General features: G+C 41.3%; 1 protein-coding gene across 3 annotated transcripts in view; it reads left to right on the top strand.

Moving 5' to 3' along the window:
* The window catches only part of FNIP1 (folliculin interacting protein 1), a gene marked incomplete at its 5' end in the record, with an annotated part of 67650 nt that overhangs the window by 34546 nt on the left and 18243 nt on the right, over positions 1 to 14861 (top strand). Inside the window, 7 exons of one of the 3 annotated variants that reach the window (XM_082006260.1) lie at positions 4623 to 4766; positions 9059 to 9159; positions 9412 to 9486; positions 10011 to 10102; positions 12719 to 12802; positions 13770 to 13841; positions 14581 to 14716. In XM_082006260.1, coding sequence (XP_081862386.1) covers positions 4623 to 4766; positions 9059 to 9159; positions 9412 to 9486; positions 10011 to 10102; positions 12719 to 12802; positions 13770 to 13841; positions 14581 to 14716 — 704 coding nt within the window. The remainder of the gene's footprint in view (positions 1 to 4622; positions 4767 to 9058; positions 9160 to 9411; positions 9487 to 10010; positions 10103 to 12718; positions 12803 to 13769; positions 13842 to 14580; positions 14717 to 14861) is intronic. The other 2 variants (XM_082006262.1, XM_082006261.1) reach the window with 2 other exon arrangements.

The raw sequence follows: 14861 nt of genomic DNA, 5'->3' as shown, positions 1-14861 counted from the left end.
TTCCCTGCTGACTTATGGCAAGACGGGAGTTATCGTTTGGGATTTGACTGAAGAGAGGTGCTGGTGGATAAGTAAGAAGCTAAAAGATTTCCTAAGTCTAAAAATCAGCCTAGAGAAAGGCGTGGAGGCCAGGGAGGGAGAGGGGGTGTCAAGGGACCATGAGGAAGAGGAGGGAGGAAGGAAAGCAAGAGCCAAGCTGTGAACCATGCTGAGCAGGGATCTAGAGTTTGGGTGGTTTGGCTGGGAAGGGGGAAAGACAAGGAGGCAGAGAAAGGCAGTGGCTTGTTCCCAGGACCCAGAGGCAGAAGAGGACTTTCAGAAGCAGGGTTAGTTTTGTTTTTTTGAAGAAATGAAAGAGAAGGAGTGGCTCAGGGTGCAGAACTTGAGATCTAGAGGTGCAACAGTGGACTTGAACTTTTCGCTCCCCAAATCCACTTTTGCCATGTAACCTAGTTGTCTTTATCGTTGGGATAATTTAACTGAAAGGTCATATGATATTTGATCTCCTACTGTGGCAATTTCTTGCACTCCAAATGTCATATTTATCCCAAAGTAGAAAAAAGGCATGCTGTTTTAAACAAGCCAGGATTAGCCACGTGTTCTAATACACTTCAGCACTGGATAAATGTTGAACAGCAAATTGCTTTGAGGGATTAGTAATTGGATAGTGAGCCTTTGCTTTTAGGTGACTTGTGTGAAATGGAGACTCTGGTCTCTATGTGGCTCTCAGTGGACAGGTTTCCAGTGAGCCAGGCTGAGCAGAGAGATGAAGCTGTGAGAGACCGAGTCCCACCTTCTTAGCTCTGCTTATTCTCTCTAAACCTAAATGGAAGAATACTAGTGGAGTGGAGGAGCATAGGGTTGTTTCTACTTCTTCCACTGACCTCTGAGTAATAGAGCAACTTGACAGCTCTGGACACAAAGGGAGAATACAGCATGTGACAGCTGCATTTTAAGGTACCTGGATTTTCACAGCAGCACTTGAAGGGAAGGAATGAATGCCTCTTCAGGTTACTCTCGCATCCTAGGTGGATGCATACATTTAATTACACATTCAGACCAATGCATATTAATAAAGCAAAAGAGTTAATTGATCTATTTTGGAATAATTTTTCAGCTTTGCTGAAAAACCTGTTCTAGAAGTGAGGTACAGAGCTCTTGAAGAGTGACAACTTTGCTTGGAAATAGAGATTTCTCTATCACTATCACCACGGTGGTATTTGAGCAACTGCTGTTGCCGAGAGGTAGAAAAGAGTAAAGCATATGATGACATTTCTCTTTCCTTCTGTCACTCACAGCCCTAACACACGTGCACACAGCTTGGATTTAGTTCGACACACCAGGCGCCTTTCAACTTTCCTATTATCCCAAAACCAAAACTTGCCCAGCAGAAATTCCTCTTCCTGTTCACAGCACTGGGCATGTTCTTTCCACTTACTGAGGAATTAATAGACCTTGTGGCAAAGAGTTAAAGTTCTTTGCTGATAGAGGCAGAGAAAAGAGATTCCAGAAGCAGAACTGTAGAAGAAAACTACTTTGTACCCTGTCTTACTATAAAGACATTTTACTCTAAGTTATCTTCAGTACTACCTGATAGGTCTCCCAAGACTTTCAGCAAATGATGACCTCTAATGTAAAAACTGTGACTGCCAGGAAGTCTTTGGAGCTGGGCAGTATCTGCAGCGAGTTGGCAGGGAAAGGACAAAGAGTGTGACCACGGCAGGGAGAGCAGCGTGGCAGCCAGGAGCAGCAGCTGCCTGCGGCATCCTTCCAGCAGATGTTCTGCTCTCCAGCAAAAGTGAGCGTTTCGGAGGACTCCAGCAGCAGCACTTTGCCTAGGGATCTGATTTCTTGCAACTGTGTCTATTTGGAAAGAAGATCCACAACTTTGAAAATTTCCCTTTTGCAGTGCTTAAATAATTAGGTTACCTTTTTATTTTTTGAAACCTGGCTTGAATATCTTGGGAATATTATATAAAAAGGCAAGTAATCCCACTCCTTTGATGCATAGTGTCTTGAGATTTGTAGCATCTAAAGTTTCATTGACATTTGGAGTCAGAAACTGCAGAGGAGAGGGGCACTGCAGGTACTCGATCTCGTTGTCCAACTGGTTATTCTTAAGCACATGCTAAGTTTGTAAATTTGTCAGTGATCTGCATTTTAGGAGAGTTTTGCTGTTCAAAGGGTTCTGAAAAGTGGTATCCGACAGATCCTGACCTCCTTTACAGACTCCTTGCAGGAGTCTTGGTTCGTTAAACTCCACTGCAAAGACCAAACAGCCATTTTCCTGGTTTGCTATTTAAATTAGGCAGCTATTATTTCAAGATCCAGACTACCCAGTGGATCTGGGGAAAGCTGCCTTGCAGAAAAATGCAGTGTTAATAAGAAGAAATGAATTAAAAGTAATTTGATAACTTAGCCTATTTTTTTTAATGCCTAGAAATGTTTTTCACCTGTAGAAATGCATTTACTGGCTTTACAGTCTCAAGGAAGCTTAGTTGTAATTAACTTTTTAGAAGGAACTTTCAACATCTGATGGAAAATGCAAGCTGAAGTGTGGTTTGCCTGCAAAAGCTTCTGTAACCCTGTGGATTTTATGTGGTTTTATCACATGATGCTTGCCTAGCTTAGGACATTGTTGTTTGTGTCAGAGATAAAATGCAATTCTAGTTCACGAGTTCCTACTGAAGTCATATGATGATCATTCACATGTTCCAGCCATTGTGTACTGTGCTCAAGCCGCAGATACTAGCCATTAGCAAATCTACATATTGCATGAATTCAACGTACTCACCACGATGTTGTAATGAGAGGATACTACTATGGGAGGCTGCGTATGTCAGTAAAGCACAGGACTCAGCGGCTAGTGAATGCTTCCTTCCCCTCGGCCACAGAATTACTGATTTGTCTGCACGTTTTTCCTTGAGGCTTTTTGCAGCAGCAGCTGCAGACGGGAGCAGCAGTGCAGACTGCTGCGTGGAGCTCGATAATCCCTGACATTTTCTGCTGGTTTGCTAAATCTCACCCACAGTTAGGGCCAAACAGAAGTTACCTGTCCTAACTGTAGGTAATATTTAGCCAAAAAGGAAAAAAAAAAGTGACCTGCACAGGCTAGGACAGAAGCATGGGATTCCCATCTTGTCCCTCATCAAAATCCCTCCACAGCAGTAAGGGCAGTCATCTTTTTGTACAATTGTTGCTGATTATTGAGCAGAGTCATGAAGTTACCACCCTGTGCCTTGGGTATTTCACACTTTTCTTTATGCCTTTTCCTTTTCTTCATAGCTATTAAAGATTGATTACTTATGTTTTTGAGTGAACAGGGGGTTTTGGATGTGGACCTGTGAGTCCAGAGAGGAAGCTGTGACATACAAGAGCATTTCTGTATTTCCATCTGTCCCTTGAACCTTGCTTCCAGTAGGATTTGCTTCCAGCTTGCTCTTACTGGTTTGGTGATTGTGTAGGAAATGTTAATTATCAAAGTCTTAGGGCAGAGTTGGTATGCCATTTTGAGCAATGTAGACTATTTCTGTCTCCTAGTGCTGCCACTAGCACATGTAAATAATGCCAACCTTACATGGGTGTAATGGGTATATGAAAAATATGTTGAGACCTTTAGGTCAAGAGGGTTGCCTAGTGCTAGTGTAAATGGCATTAACTAACATGGATGCTGATTCTGCTTGGGATGCAGAGGTTCGCAGGGGAAATCGCAAATGTTTTTACATGGTGAATGAAACAGTAGTGGAGCATCTCCCATGCCAGCAGTTGATAATACTGCATGTGTGGAGTGGACACAGATCCAACCCATCCTGTCCATCAGTTCCAGCTCCATCTGAGCCCTCCTAACTGCCTTATTTGCTATGCTTTCTGTCTGAATCTCTATCAGAAATCACGCTTGGACCATTTCTTCATCGTTCTGTGAAACTTTCCTGACTTCTTTGTAATGCTAACTGTGTTTTTCAGCTTTGTCCATTTTCAGCCTTATAATTCCCTTGTACTGAAAATGAGAGGAACATGTCACTTCTGTGCCGCCCTTCAAAAAGGCTAGGGGATTTGGACACAGCTAGGGAGAGATCTGTAAAAATAGCATCTTTTCTCTTCACTTACCCTTGTAACATCAATCTCTCTTGAATTCTGTGTTGTTCTTGCTTGATTATTCCTAATCTGTGTTTTTCTGTACATCGTGAACTGCTCCTTGTCGTGATCTGGCGGGTATTGCCGCTCTGGAGGGCTGTGCCCATCACACTGCTGTGTCACCTCTGCTCCTGTGGGCACAGCGAGCGAGAGGAAGACAGCTGGAGCCTATTGTTGCCATCCTTCCTTTAAACGCTTTGGTACCATCCTTCCTCCTAATCCTGGGTCTAAAAAAGTCGTTTGTAAAGCTTCAGAGACAGATGGCTACTTAGGAGAATGGAGTTGGAGTGACCTGTTAGCTCCTGGCTAATCGGAAGTAAAAGAGCTCGGCTTGCTTTCGTACGGCCAGGCTGCAGGAGACACACTTTTCCTGGGGCATAAGCCTTTCAGCTGTTAAATATCTTACCTCAACAGGTAAGTACAATGCTGCTAAGCAGTGATTTCAGGTTGTGGGTCTTAGTGTGTCACGTATGTTGTCTGTATTTCAGAAACTCTGCAGCGATGCTCAGGTGAGAGTTTTTGGGAAATGTTGCCAACTGAAGCCTGGAGGAGACAGTTCTTCTTCCTTGGATAGTTCAATCAATTCATCCTCCTCCTTCTCAGATCCAAAAGAACAATGCCCAAAATACCAGGTGAGTCACTCTTCCTTTTTTTTCTGTAACCCATGTCAAATACTAATGGCAGGTGAGGTACTGAATGTTTAAAATGCTTGAAAGTAGAGGCTAGCGGTGGAGAGCAGTTTTCAGTGAGGATCAGATTTTGGTTCTGACTCAGTAATGTTTAATACTGTAGCTTTGGGTTTGAACAAGTCTAAAACCAACCAGCTGGTTCTCTTGGGATGTGTCTTGAATGGCAGAGATTTCTCCAGGGCATTTGTTCTGTCTTATGACCCGGGTGATAACACTCGTTCGGTACAATCAGACTTGGCACAAACATCTTATCTTGGTATAGATGTGGTAGTTTATTTTGCTTTATTGCTAAATGCCAGGGAAGTAACAGAGAAACCTGCTATCTATAGGGATAGTCCGTGTAACAGCTTTATAACAAGGGATTTGGTGCACTTGAGTTACATTTTACATAAGAGATTTTGGCCATGGGAGTAGCTAGAGTCATCTGACACGGATATATTTCTGTCATCTCTCCTTCCATGGATCACAAGTGTTTTATATTAAGCCACCCTAAAATAGAACTAAGCCCTTCCACTCTTTGTAATGAAGTAATTGTGTGTTTGAGGGAAGCTGCTATCTCCACAACCTATTCTGAAGTACAGTACTACCGATGTCTTAATCTACCGTAGATATAAATGAAGAACCTTTCAGTGCTCACTTTCCCACTGTCACATTAGCTCTTGCTATATTTGGTGAGCTGCATATTCTTGTTTTCTCCTTCTCATCACAGGCTTTTCCACAGCTTTAGTAAGGTGGCTGAAGATCTGTTTTCCATTCCTCCCTTCCTGGAGGGGCATTTAACTGCCGTTATGAAAGGAAGAGACATTTCTGTCAGCATCTTCCTTCCAGCACAAAATAACCTCCTTCATGCATTGTGTGACCAAGAAAAGCGATACTCCCACTATCCAGAAATTGTCTCTCCTACTGGGCAGGCTCTGTGCAAACAATGGTCAATGTTATTAAAGGAGATTAATTTTGGTGGTTGGCATGACAGTATATTTTAAAGCTGTGGAAAGTTTTCCCTTTTAAGTCCCCATTTCCTCATGCATATCACTTAGTCAAAATCTTGCTGAGTTGAACTGAAATGATCGGTGGCTATGTGACCGGCTCAGAAAGTGTGCGAGAAACTTTCGGCTTAAGTTGGCCTTCAACAGTGTTATTTGTTGTAAACTATCTACTGTGTACCCTGTACTCCTTCCAGGCTTCCCCAGCAAGTGAGCAGAGAGCCATAAATACAGGAGTTCTTTACTGCACAATAAAATTTTGTATCACGTATGCAGAAGGGCCAGAGTAAGTTTATCCAGACGTCAGTCAGCCTGACGTTTCCTATCTGCTAACCACTGTGTCTGGCAACCTCAGAAGTTACTTAATGTATTTGCAGTATTTATAAGTTTTTTTGTTTGTTTTTAAAGCTATAAAGTGGAAGTCCAAATAATACAATGCTATAGGACTTTAAAAATAGTTCTTTATGTTTCCTTGTTTAAATACATTTTGACTATATGTGAGCAACTTTAATTGCAAGGTGAAACACAGGGGTTTGTTCCAGGCTTCCATATTTTTAATTATGTCCTATCCAGATCCCTCACAAATGTGAACAGAAACCATGAAGACAAAGCTGAATATGGTTCTAAGCTTGCCCACAATTATTTGCACATTATGACACCAGTGTTACCTCCATACTTGCTTTGTCCTGACCAGCATAGTCAAGACTGAAAGTCTTTCTGATTTGTTGATCATGACATTTGACATTTGTTTCTGTACTGTGTTTTTAATTTACATATGCACTTAGTTATTGATAGGGTAATATGTACAGTAAGTGGAATATTAAATGCTGTAAATATTCAGAAATGTAATTTCCAAATCACACAGATTTTTCTACCTCTAAACGCTAATGTGCACTAACAAACACTTGTGGGTATTTTATGATCACTTTTTATGTGAGCTCATAAATATGACCTAGGGAATTGGTTTGCGTCCAAGCTGTTGGTGCCGGCGGTTGTGCCCTTTTTGCCAGATGCTCCTTGGCTATGTTTTGTCTGAGTTTTTAATATTTAACCCCTTTCTTCAGTTGATTGCACTCTACTTTGGTCTTGAGTGGCCTTTATTTTGCAGCATTAAGGGCCCAAAGGCTGAGTTGTAGCAATGTTTCCATATTAAATGCATTAAATATGTACATCTTCTGTTATGCATGGTAAAACTATTGCTATTAAGTGTAGATGAAAAGCCAGACTGAAACAGGCCGTGGGTGCATCTTACTATGCTCTTTGCCTTCAGCATTGCTTGTCGCTGCCTTTCAGAGGAAAGGGAAACCCCTATAATTAAATTTGAAAGCAGTTGATTTTCACTTCTTTTTTTAATTGGGTTGCTTGACAAGGAGAATCAATAATTTTTCTTAAAGTATTTTTCCTTAGCTTTAGAATTAGATTTTCACAGGAACAGAAAGTTGAAACCAAAACCAACCATCGAGGCCTTGACATTTATTCAGAACGCGTCCTTCAATTGGAGATCTGCAACAGATTTAATCATAACATTTGGCTGTAGTAATATGCAATGTCCTTGCTTCAAGATTTCATGATGCTTGCAGACCTATTATTTCCTAGAGCCATTAACATCCATGCTTATATTTCCTTGGAGCTGCTGGTTATACTGACTGATTTTAAAGTCTAGTTTTTCCAGTACGTCCTATGGTACACCTAGGCAGTATGATATCCTGGGAGGTAAAGATGGAAATTTCTCTGAGACCCAAGTAATGATCACATTTTGCCCTGTCATATGAACACTAACAAGCATTGCCATTGTAGCCTCATTTTTAGAACTGTGGTTGCTACTTTTAGTCATCCCCTGTCTTTCTTGCACTGATAGCAGATTTCAGAGGTTAATAGTATGTCTGTTAAAATACGATCATCTTAATTGAGAGTGCTTGAGAAGAGCTAAAAATTGAAAAGTGTTATAAGTGTGTTGTCTTTTGGCTGATTAGCGTTTCCTTGTTCCTACCCTTGTTCTGTGGGCTAGCGTGAGGAGAAACATTGAGCAGTCATTTTCCTATCACTCCTTACTCCTGGTGGGATTCCGTGGAGTAGACGCCCTGTCCTTGGTCTTGCTCTGAGCTCCCTGTCTGACGCTGGCCAAAACATTTAGATATATTCCGAGCCTGTGTAGGAATCCGGTGAGGAGCCTGGTTGTTTAGAGCTTGGGTAAGAGATATGGAGAAATAGCACTTAGCATTTTCCAAACACAAGGTTATTTCTGCAACTGGTTTTAGGGGACTTTTTTTTTTTTTTTTTTTGGAAGGATTACGCCAAAGAAGCATTAGCAGTTATCACACACCTCAAAAGAAATGCATTGCTTTCTCGCACAGTACCAAAGTACCTTACCTATGACTTACCTGAGTTCTGTGAGTAAGTGATCACGATATTTTAAATTATTCAAGGCAAGGCACAAATGGAGAGCCAGCACTAATACTCTGCTTGCCTAGAGAAGCAGCCCTGGATAAAGGGACAGTAATCTCAGTCATTGACAGCACACAAATAAGGTGACTGGCAGCTGAGCAGTCGTCTCCAGTTGATTACCCTGAGTAACATTTTAATTTTAAGGTTTTGTTTGCAGTATTTGGTCTAGCCTGTGATGCTGCATGGAGACATTCCTCCTTTGTATTTAGCCAGTATGCCTTACAGCAAGCTCTCACCAATTGAGAAGCAGGAAATGCCCAACTTAAGCCTGGCATCGTGATGCTACAGCTCTTTCCTGGTACTAGCAGGAGCACCAGGGAAAGATGCATCAAATACAAAATACCATCCATGGATAAGTTATGAATCGGTCTTTGTCAAGAAAGCACTGGTCCAACTGGGCGCCAGTGTACAGTCTGTGTAAGATCTCAAGTGAACTTGTGATTTTTCTTGTGAAGCAGACACAAGGTTTAGGCTTAATGGTTCTTACTCAGTAAAGTGTGTTATCACACTCTAAAACTTTTTAATCCCCTGACTCAGCACAGTTTGAATCTGCTGCCCCCCCCCAGATGGGTTAGGTTTGTTGGATGATTTTAGTGGTTTAGCTCACAGCCAATGTGAAGATCACTTTCTGTGCTAGCATTCTCTTCATTGAACTGTTCAACTTAACGTGTTCAGCAGTGTTACAGCAAGGTATATTTTGCATGTTTATTTTTTAATAAAGAATATTTTCCTTAGTCATACATTGCCTTGATAGAAGTGTGCTTCTGAAATGCTTAAAAACAAATGTTGGTGGGGTTTTTTTTGCAGGGCTCTCGGTGCTCCTCAGATGCTAACATGCTTGGAGAGATGATGTTTGGCTCTGTGGCCATGAGCTACAAGGGCTCCACGTTGAAAATTCACCAGATCCGGTAAGATTAATTTTTTACTTCTTGTCTTTTCAGAAGACTTACTCCTTAGTGCTAATACGTAATGAATGGAATGCCACAAGTGCAGAGTAAAAGGAATTTCTCGGTTTGCCTTAAAGTTATTCTGATGTCACATTTGACACAAAAGGCTATTATGTTGTGTTTAGGACTATAAAATCTGGACGGTTGTGCAATTGAAAGGAAAGCCTGTCTTGGCACTGTGTTCTGACTGACATCTTCCTTTTTGTCCTCTAGCTCACCTCCTCAGCTCATGCTCAGCAAGGTTTTCACAGCTCGCACTGGAAGCAGCATCTATGGAAGCCTGAATACGTGAGTCCATTACAAATGCGTTTAAGGGGGTGAATGTAAAAACACAGAAGAACTTTTTTTTTGACCCTCCAGATTATTTCTGTAGAAAAATAACTTCTCGTTCCCCATCTGTTACATCCTGTCACTAGTGTCCTCACCTTTCCCTTGCAGTTGTCTTCACCTCAGTTTGCTTTAAGCGAATGAATGAACCATTCCTTTAATGCTGATATGGTAAAGCTTGATATTGTAAGGTACAAAGTACTTGCAGCTGCCAAAGGAGAAGGGATGAGGACAGAACACTGGAGTTGGGGAATTCAGTCCAAGATGAAGAAAAAGGTGTTACAAAAACATCTGGCTTCAGAGGGTTCAGCGTTTAGTTTTCTGTGTATTAACCTACCTGAGAAAGTGGCTTAGGCTATGAAAGGTTTTTCTAGTGGAAACCTGCATTCTTATCTTGTCTGTTCCACTCAGGCTATAATGAAGTAACACTGTATTCTACTGAAATGCAAATCACTGGTTTCTTGTATGTTTTATGTTTGTTATAGGTTGCAGGACAGTCTTGAGTTCATTAATCAAGACAGCAATACATTAAAGCCTGACCACAGTACAATTATGAATGGACTTCTTGGGAATATAGGTAATTATAAACAGATTTTTTTTCCTGCAATCTTTAACTGAATAATCATAGATTCTAGAATGTGAAAGTCTTCTAAATAGAATCAAATTTAAAAAAAAAAAAAAACAAGCTAAAGACGTAACAGAAAATCACTCGTGGTGGGGTTTGGAGGAGAATAAATTGGACAGTTCAAGGAATTAGCAGTGGTTCCATATATACAGCTGTGTATGTGTGTATAAAATACGTAATAGAAATTTTTAGATATACTTAAGTTGAGATACAGAAAATGCTGGAACGTAACAGCCTGTAGAAGTTTCTAAGCAGTGTATCTCAGATCAGGCAGGATTGATTCTGTCTCGCTCAGTTCCCCAGGTTTTTTTTGGTTAATTTTCATTCTGTTCTGTACTCTGGCCATCTGAGTACATGTGGCCATGTGTTTCATACTAGTCTAAGTTAACCTTGCACAGCTGCACTAGAGTTTTTGATAGATCAGACAGAGTATCTTTTTGTTTTCCCCTCTTTCTCTCTCTCTCTCTCTCTCTGACCGTGGAAGCTAAGCAGTCTTGAAAAACCATTTGGCATCTTTGGTTCTCAGCCTTCTTGGAAATGCTGTGGGTGAAGACTCTGTGAACATTAGATTACAGGGAGAGGGGAAAGTCTTGGCTTTTCCCTGTGGGAACAGTAGAACTGATAGTAAAGATACTATACTTTAGGGCTTGGTTGTCCAGTGTAGCAGCCTGACGAGCTCTTCAGCACATCCTCCCCTTCTCTTGGTTTAGATTGTTGACTTTCCAAGTGAATGTCTGTTGTAGTAGGTAGAATAAGGGGCTTCTTTCTACATTTGCTTTGCAGAATATTGCTGTGTGTAAAAGACACTTCTCTAGGGTCAGAAGTAAGGAGTTAATTTGATGACTTTGTTCCTCTAACTGGGTTTCTGGCTTTGACATGGTCCTAATTCTCGTTGGGTGTGTTTACTTCTCTCCTTCACACTGACTTTGATAAGATTGTGCCTAAGCATGGGCTTAAATGTTTTTCAGGCTCAAAAGCTGTATACCTCATTAAAATCATTCCCAACCATTCCATCTATAAGGGAAGCCAATTAAAGTTGTAAGAATCTATTACCTATTAAACGCTTCCTGAATTTACTAAGTCAGAAAAGTTAAAAAGATGCATTTTTCTTAATATCCAGTACTCCTTTCAGACTCCAGTTGTGGTTTGTCACAGTGCATGAATGAGTGAGGTGCCCGATCCAAGAGAGAGGAACACACTTCGTGTACTTGCAGGGTTTTGCTGCGGTTTGCGCTTGGCAAAGTTTGCTGTATCACCAGTGTGACCTACACTGGAAGTCCAAATTCAGATAATGCGATTATTAGGCGTGGACTCAGTATGATTTAGGTGTAGCCAGTGCCACACGTCCATCTGTGTCCGACTCCGTAGCGATGGTGACTCTTGCCCACCGAGCAGAAAGGATAACTGCCCCGCGAGCTGGCCGGGAGGCGTCGGCACCTTGGTGCCAGCGCGCGCAACGGGAAGCGATGAGATTGCCTTCTGGAAGAGGATGCTGAAACGTTCTTTGTAACTGAGCTGCACAAGTTCTCAGTCCGTTCGGCTGCGTTTGTTTACAGTTCCTGTTTCAGCGCAGAGGGAACCGTGGGTAAAGTAGGTAAAGAAGTTAATCTGTAACTGCAGCATTTCTACCAACCGCGTTCGATGGCAAAGGCTGCTCCGGACTCACTGCCTCTCGCCAGCCCGTGATAGCAGAAGAGTCTGTGTGTTTTGGTTGGGAACAATTTACAAGCTGCTTTTTTTAGATACACTGTTTTAAAAAAAAAATAAAAGCAACACTGGTCAGGTCCTTTCCTTTAATGAGTGAAGACCTAAGAGAATGAAAGGGAGCTTTGTTGAGGTGCAACCTTCGTCTTTTGTATAAGCAGGAAACTTTGAGAGAGCAGTAGTTCAAATTTAGGAGAGGGACTGACACTTAACTGATTAAAAATACCCATGCGTTTTTCCTGGCTGTGTACAGTAAATATGCTCTTTCCCCGGTATATCTACGATCCAGTATTACTTTTAAAATGGACTGCTAAGACTACTAACATTGATTTTCTGTATGATCATTTCACTAAACTGATGTACTTGACTGTTCTCAGAACAACTTCTTCAGCCTATAATTTTCTGTGGGTTCTACTAAGACAAATTTCTGCCTGCCTTTTCCCTCTTTCTCCCCATCGTCTTCAGTAACAGTGTTCCTTGGCCACCCCACCAGTGTGGATGTTAAAACAAACATTGTACTCCACGATGAATCTCCTGTTTGTGATCAAGTTAGGCTTTGAGCCTGCATAAATTAATCATTTTTCAACTAAAAACAAAACAAGCCATTGGAGAGAAACCCCATCCTTGTATGGGAGACAGTGTAAAGCTGGGTCTATTATTTTAATTCTATAAATACTGTATAGTCCAACTGTAAGCTGCATCCTTGAATCAACGTTCTTGTTAAGCCTAAGAGCTGTTCTCCTGCATATGTTAGTCTGCATTTATGTTGGCTTATATCTTCTCCCTGCCCTGGCCCCCTCCCTACGGACTGTTCTGCTTTACTAACCTCATTCTTTCATCTGTATTTTACGTTTTGCCATGTAGGTCTTTCACAGCTTTGCAGCCCTAGGCGGGCATTCTCAGAGCAAGGTCCGCTCCGCCTGATCCGGAGCGCCTCTTTCTTTGCAGGTTTGCAGTGTGCTGTGTGCTGTGCTGTGTGGCTAGTCTAGCTGGTGTGACAAAACCATGTGGATTTGTAGTTTAGCCCTGGAAATAAGATTTTTTTTTTTTTTTTTAAGTACAAAATGAACAGTGATGGCTGCTCTCCTTAAATGTTTTAAATCCCCAGAGGACAGCAGGCATTTTAAAAGTCCTCTTTGGGATTGGCTGGTTGTGTTGTTTTGTTTTGGAAACTTATATTTAATGGTGGATTTCATATTTCTGGAAATAATAAGCTCTTTTGATCTGGATTTGTTTCATCCAAACTGTAAAAACTAAAGCTAACCTAGGTTCATTTAAAGTGGACGTTTCTTGCTTTTAGCAGCTGGGTCTTATTTCCATGGCTGAGTAGCTTTTACTTCACACACATATCTGTAAAATATATCACATTTAAAGACTATTGAGCCTGAGACACTTTCGATCTTGTGTATATGCAGACTATGAATCTGGACAGCTTATGCCTTAGTTGAACAACCAATGCACTGCTCACAATTTAAAAGTATTTGTTTTCTTGAAGATGGCATTGTAACATCCTCTTAAAATTATGTAGATAATACCTGAGAAAGCTGGTATATGAATGAAGTCGTATTTATATTGTTTTTTGGTGGGTGTTTTGTCTGTACACTGAGTACTATGTACGTGACCAACATCCTTTCCGTACATTACATTTTCTTTGAAAAATATCTGTGTAAAGAAACAAAGTGTACTAGTTTTAGTTTGTACAAAAATAGGTGTATGGACTTCAGAAAAATACATCCAAGCTTTTCAGATAAGTGTTTTGGCTTGTTCAGCTAAGCAGCCTTTCTTGGTGATGGCCTTGTGCAGTGCTGTTGATCTGAATTAATGAGCATGTTTTTGTTTCATTAATTACATGGAGATCTGCCAACAAGAAAGGAACTGTATATTCCCCTGCTAAATGGTATTCCTTGTTTTACAGTTCATAGCAACCCTATGGATATGCCTGGGAGGGAGCAGAATGAGGACAGAGACAGCGGTATAGCAAGATCTGGTAATGTCGGTTCCGTGTGTTAACCCTGTAGGCTCCAAAAATACTCAGTAATCGTTGTCACTGAATTGTCTAGACATCATCAAATGGTTTTTCCTGTGCTGAAATGTGACTGTTCTGTTTTGTTATGTATAAGCATTAACCGATACGTAAGCGTACAAATGTTGTAGGCGTCAAGGGTGCTCCATTAGCAACCTCACAGAGGGGATCTGAACAGCAGCACGATTTAGTAAAGCATGCTGCAAATAAGCAAGCCAAATTAAATATTGAAATGAGTTTGCAGGATTCCTAAACGATACTTGCTGCCACCTCCTTTACAAATTGAGGAGGACGCTAATGTTAAAGCATGAATTTGCCTCCACAGCACCCCTCTCCTCCCCCCAAATTCAGGATATTGGGCATTTAAGGATAGGATTGGAAAGGCTGTTAAAGGATGTGATTAACGTTACTCCTTTCCACAAAGAATTTATTTCCCAATACTCAGGGTTGATGAGCAAGGTGCAACCTGTATGTTGCGTATTACGTAAAGCTGCAGGACTGTCCCACCCTTGTAGTGCTTGTATATCTTGTTAATGTTGTTATAAACTGGTTGTGTTTAGATAAGAACCATAGGTAAGCAAAAGAGAAGGCACTTGATAAGCAACACCAGTTTATCTTGAGGGGCTTCATTTAGTTGCTGGTATTATTTTCCAAATGATCTTTATTCTGGAGAGATTTTTATTTATTCCTCTTATTATTGCAGCATCTCTTAGCAGTCTGCTCATCACTCCGTTTCCATCTCCGGGCTCTTCGTTTAACAAAAGCTGTGCTAGCAGTTACCAGCGGCGTTGGCGTCGCAGTCAGACTACCAGCTTGGAGAATGGGGTCTTCCCTCGATGGTGAGCTGGGAATGAAAATGCTGGTTGCTGCCCATAAATTTTCCACCATCGTCAGCTTGATTCTGCTCTTGCATATGTACATCTGCTCTTGCTGTTGCTTTCTGTGGGGTATTTACAGAGGTGTGAGTCAGGCTGCACTTCAACG

Source organism: Phaethon aethereus (assembly GCF_964289735.1).
Source record: "Phaethon aethereus genome assembly, chromosome: 14".
Taxonomy (NCBI): Eukaryota; Metazoa; Chordata; class Aves; order Phaethontiformes; family Phaethontidae; genus Phaethon; species Phaethon aethereus.
This window is presented reverse-complemented; position numbering and strand designations above follow the sequence as displayed.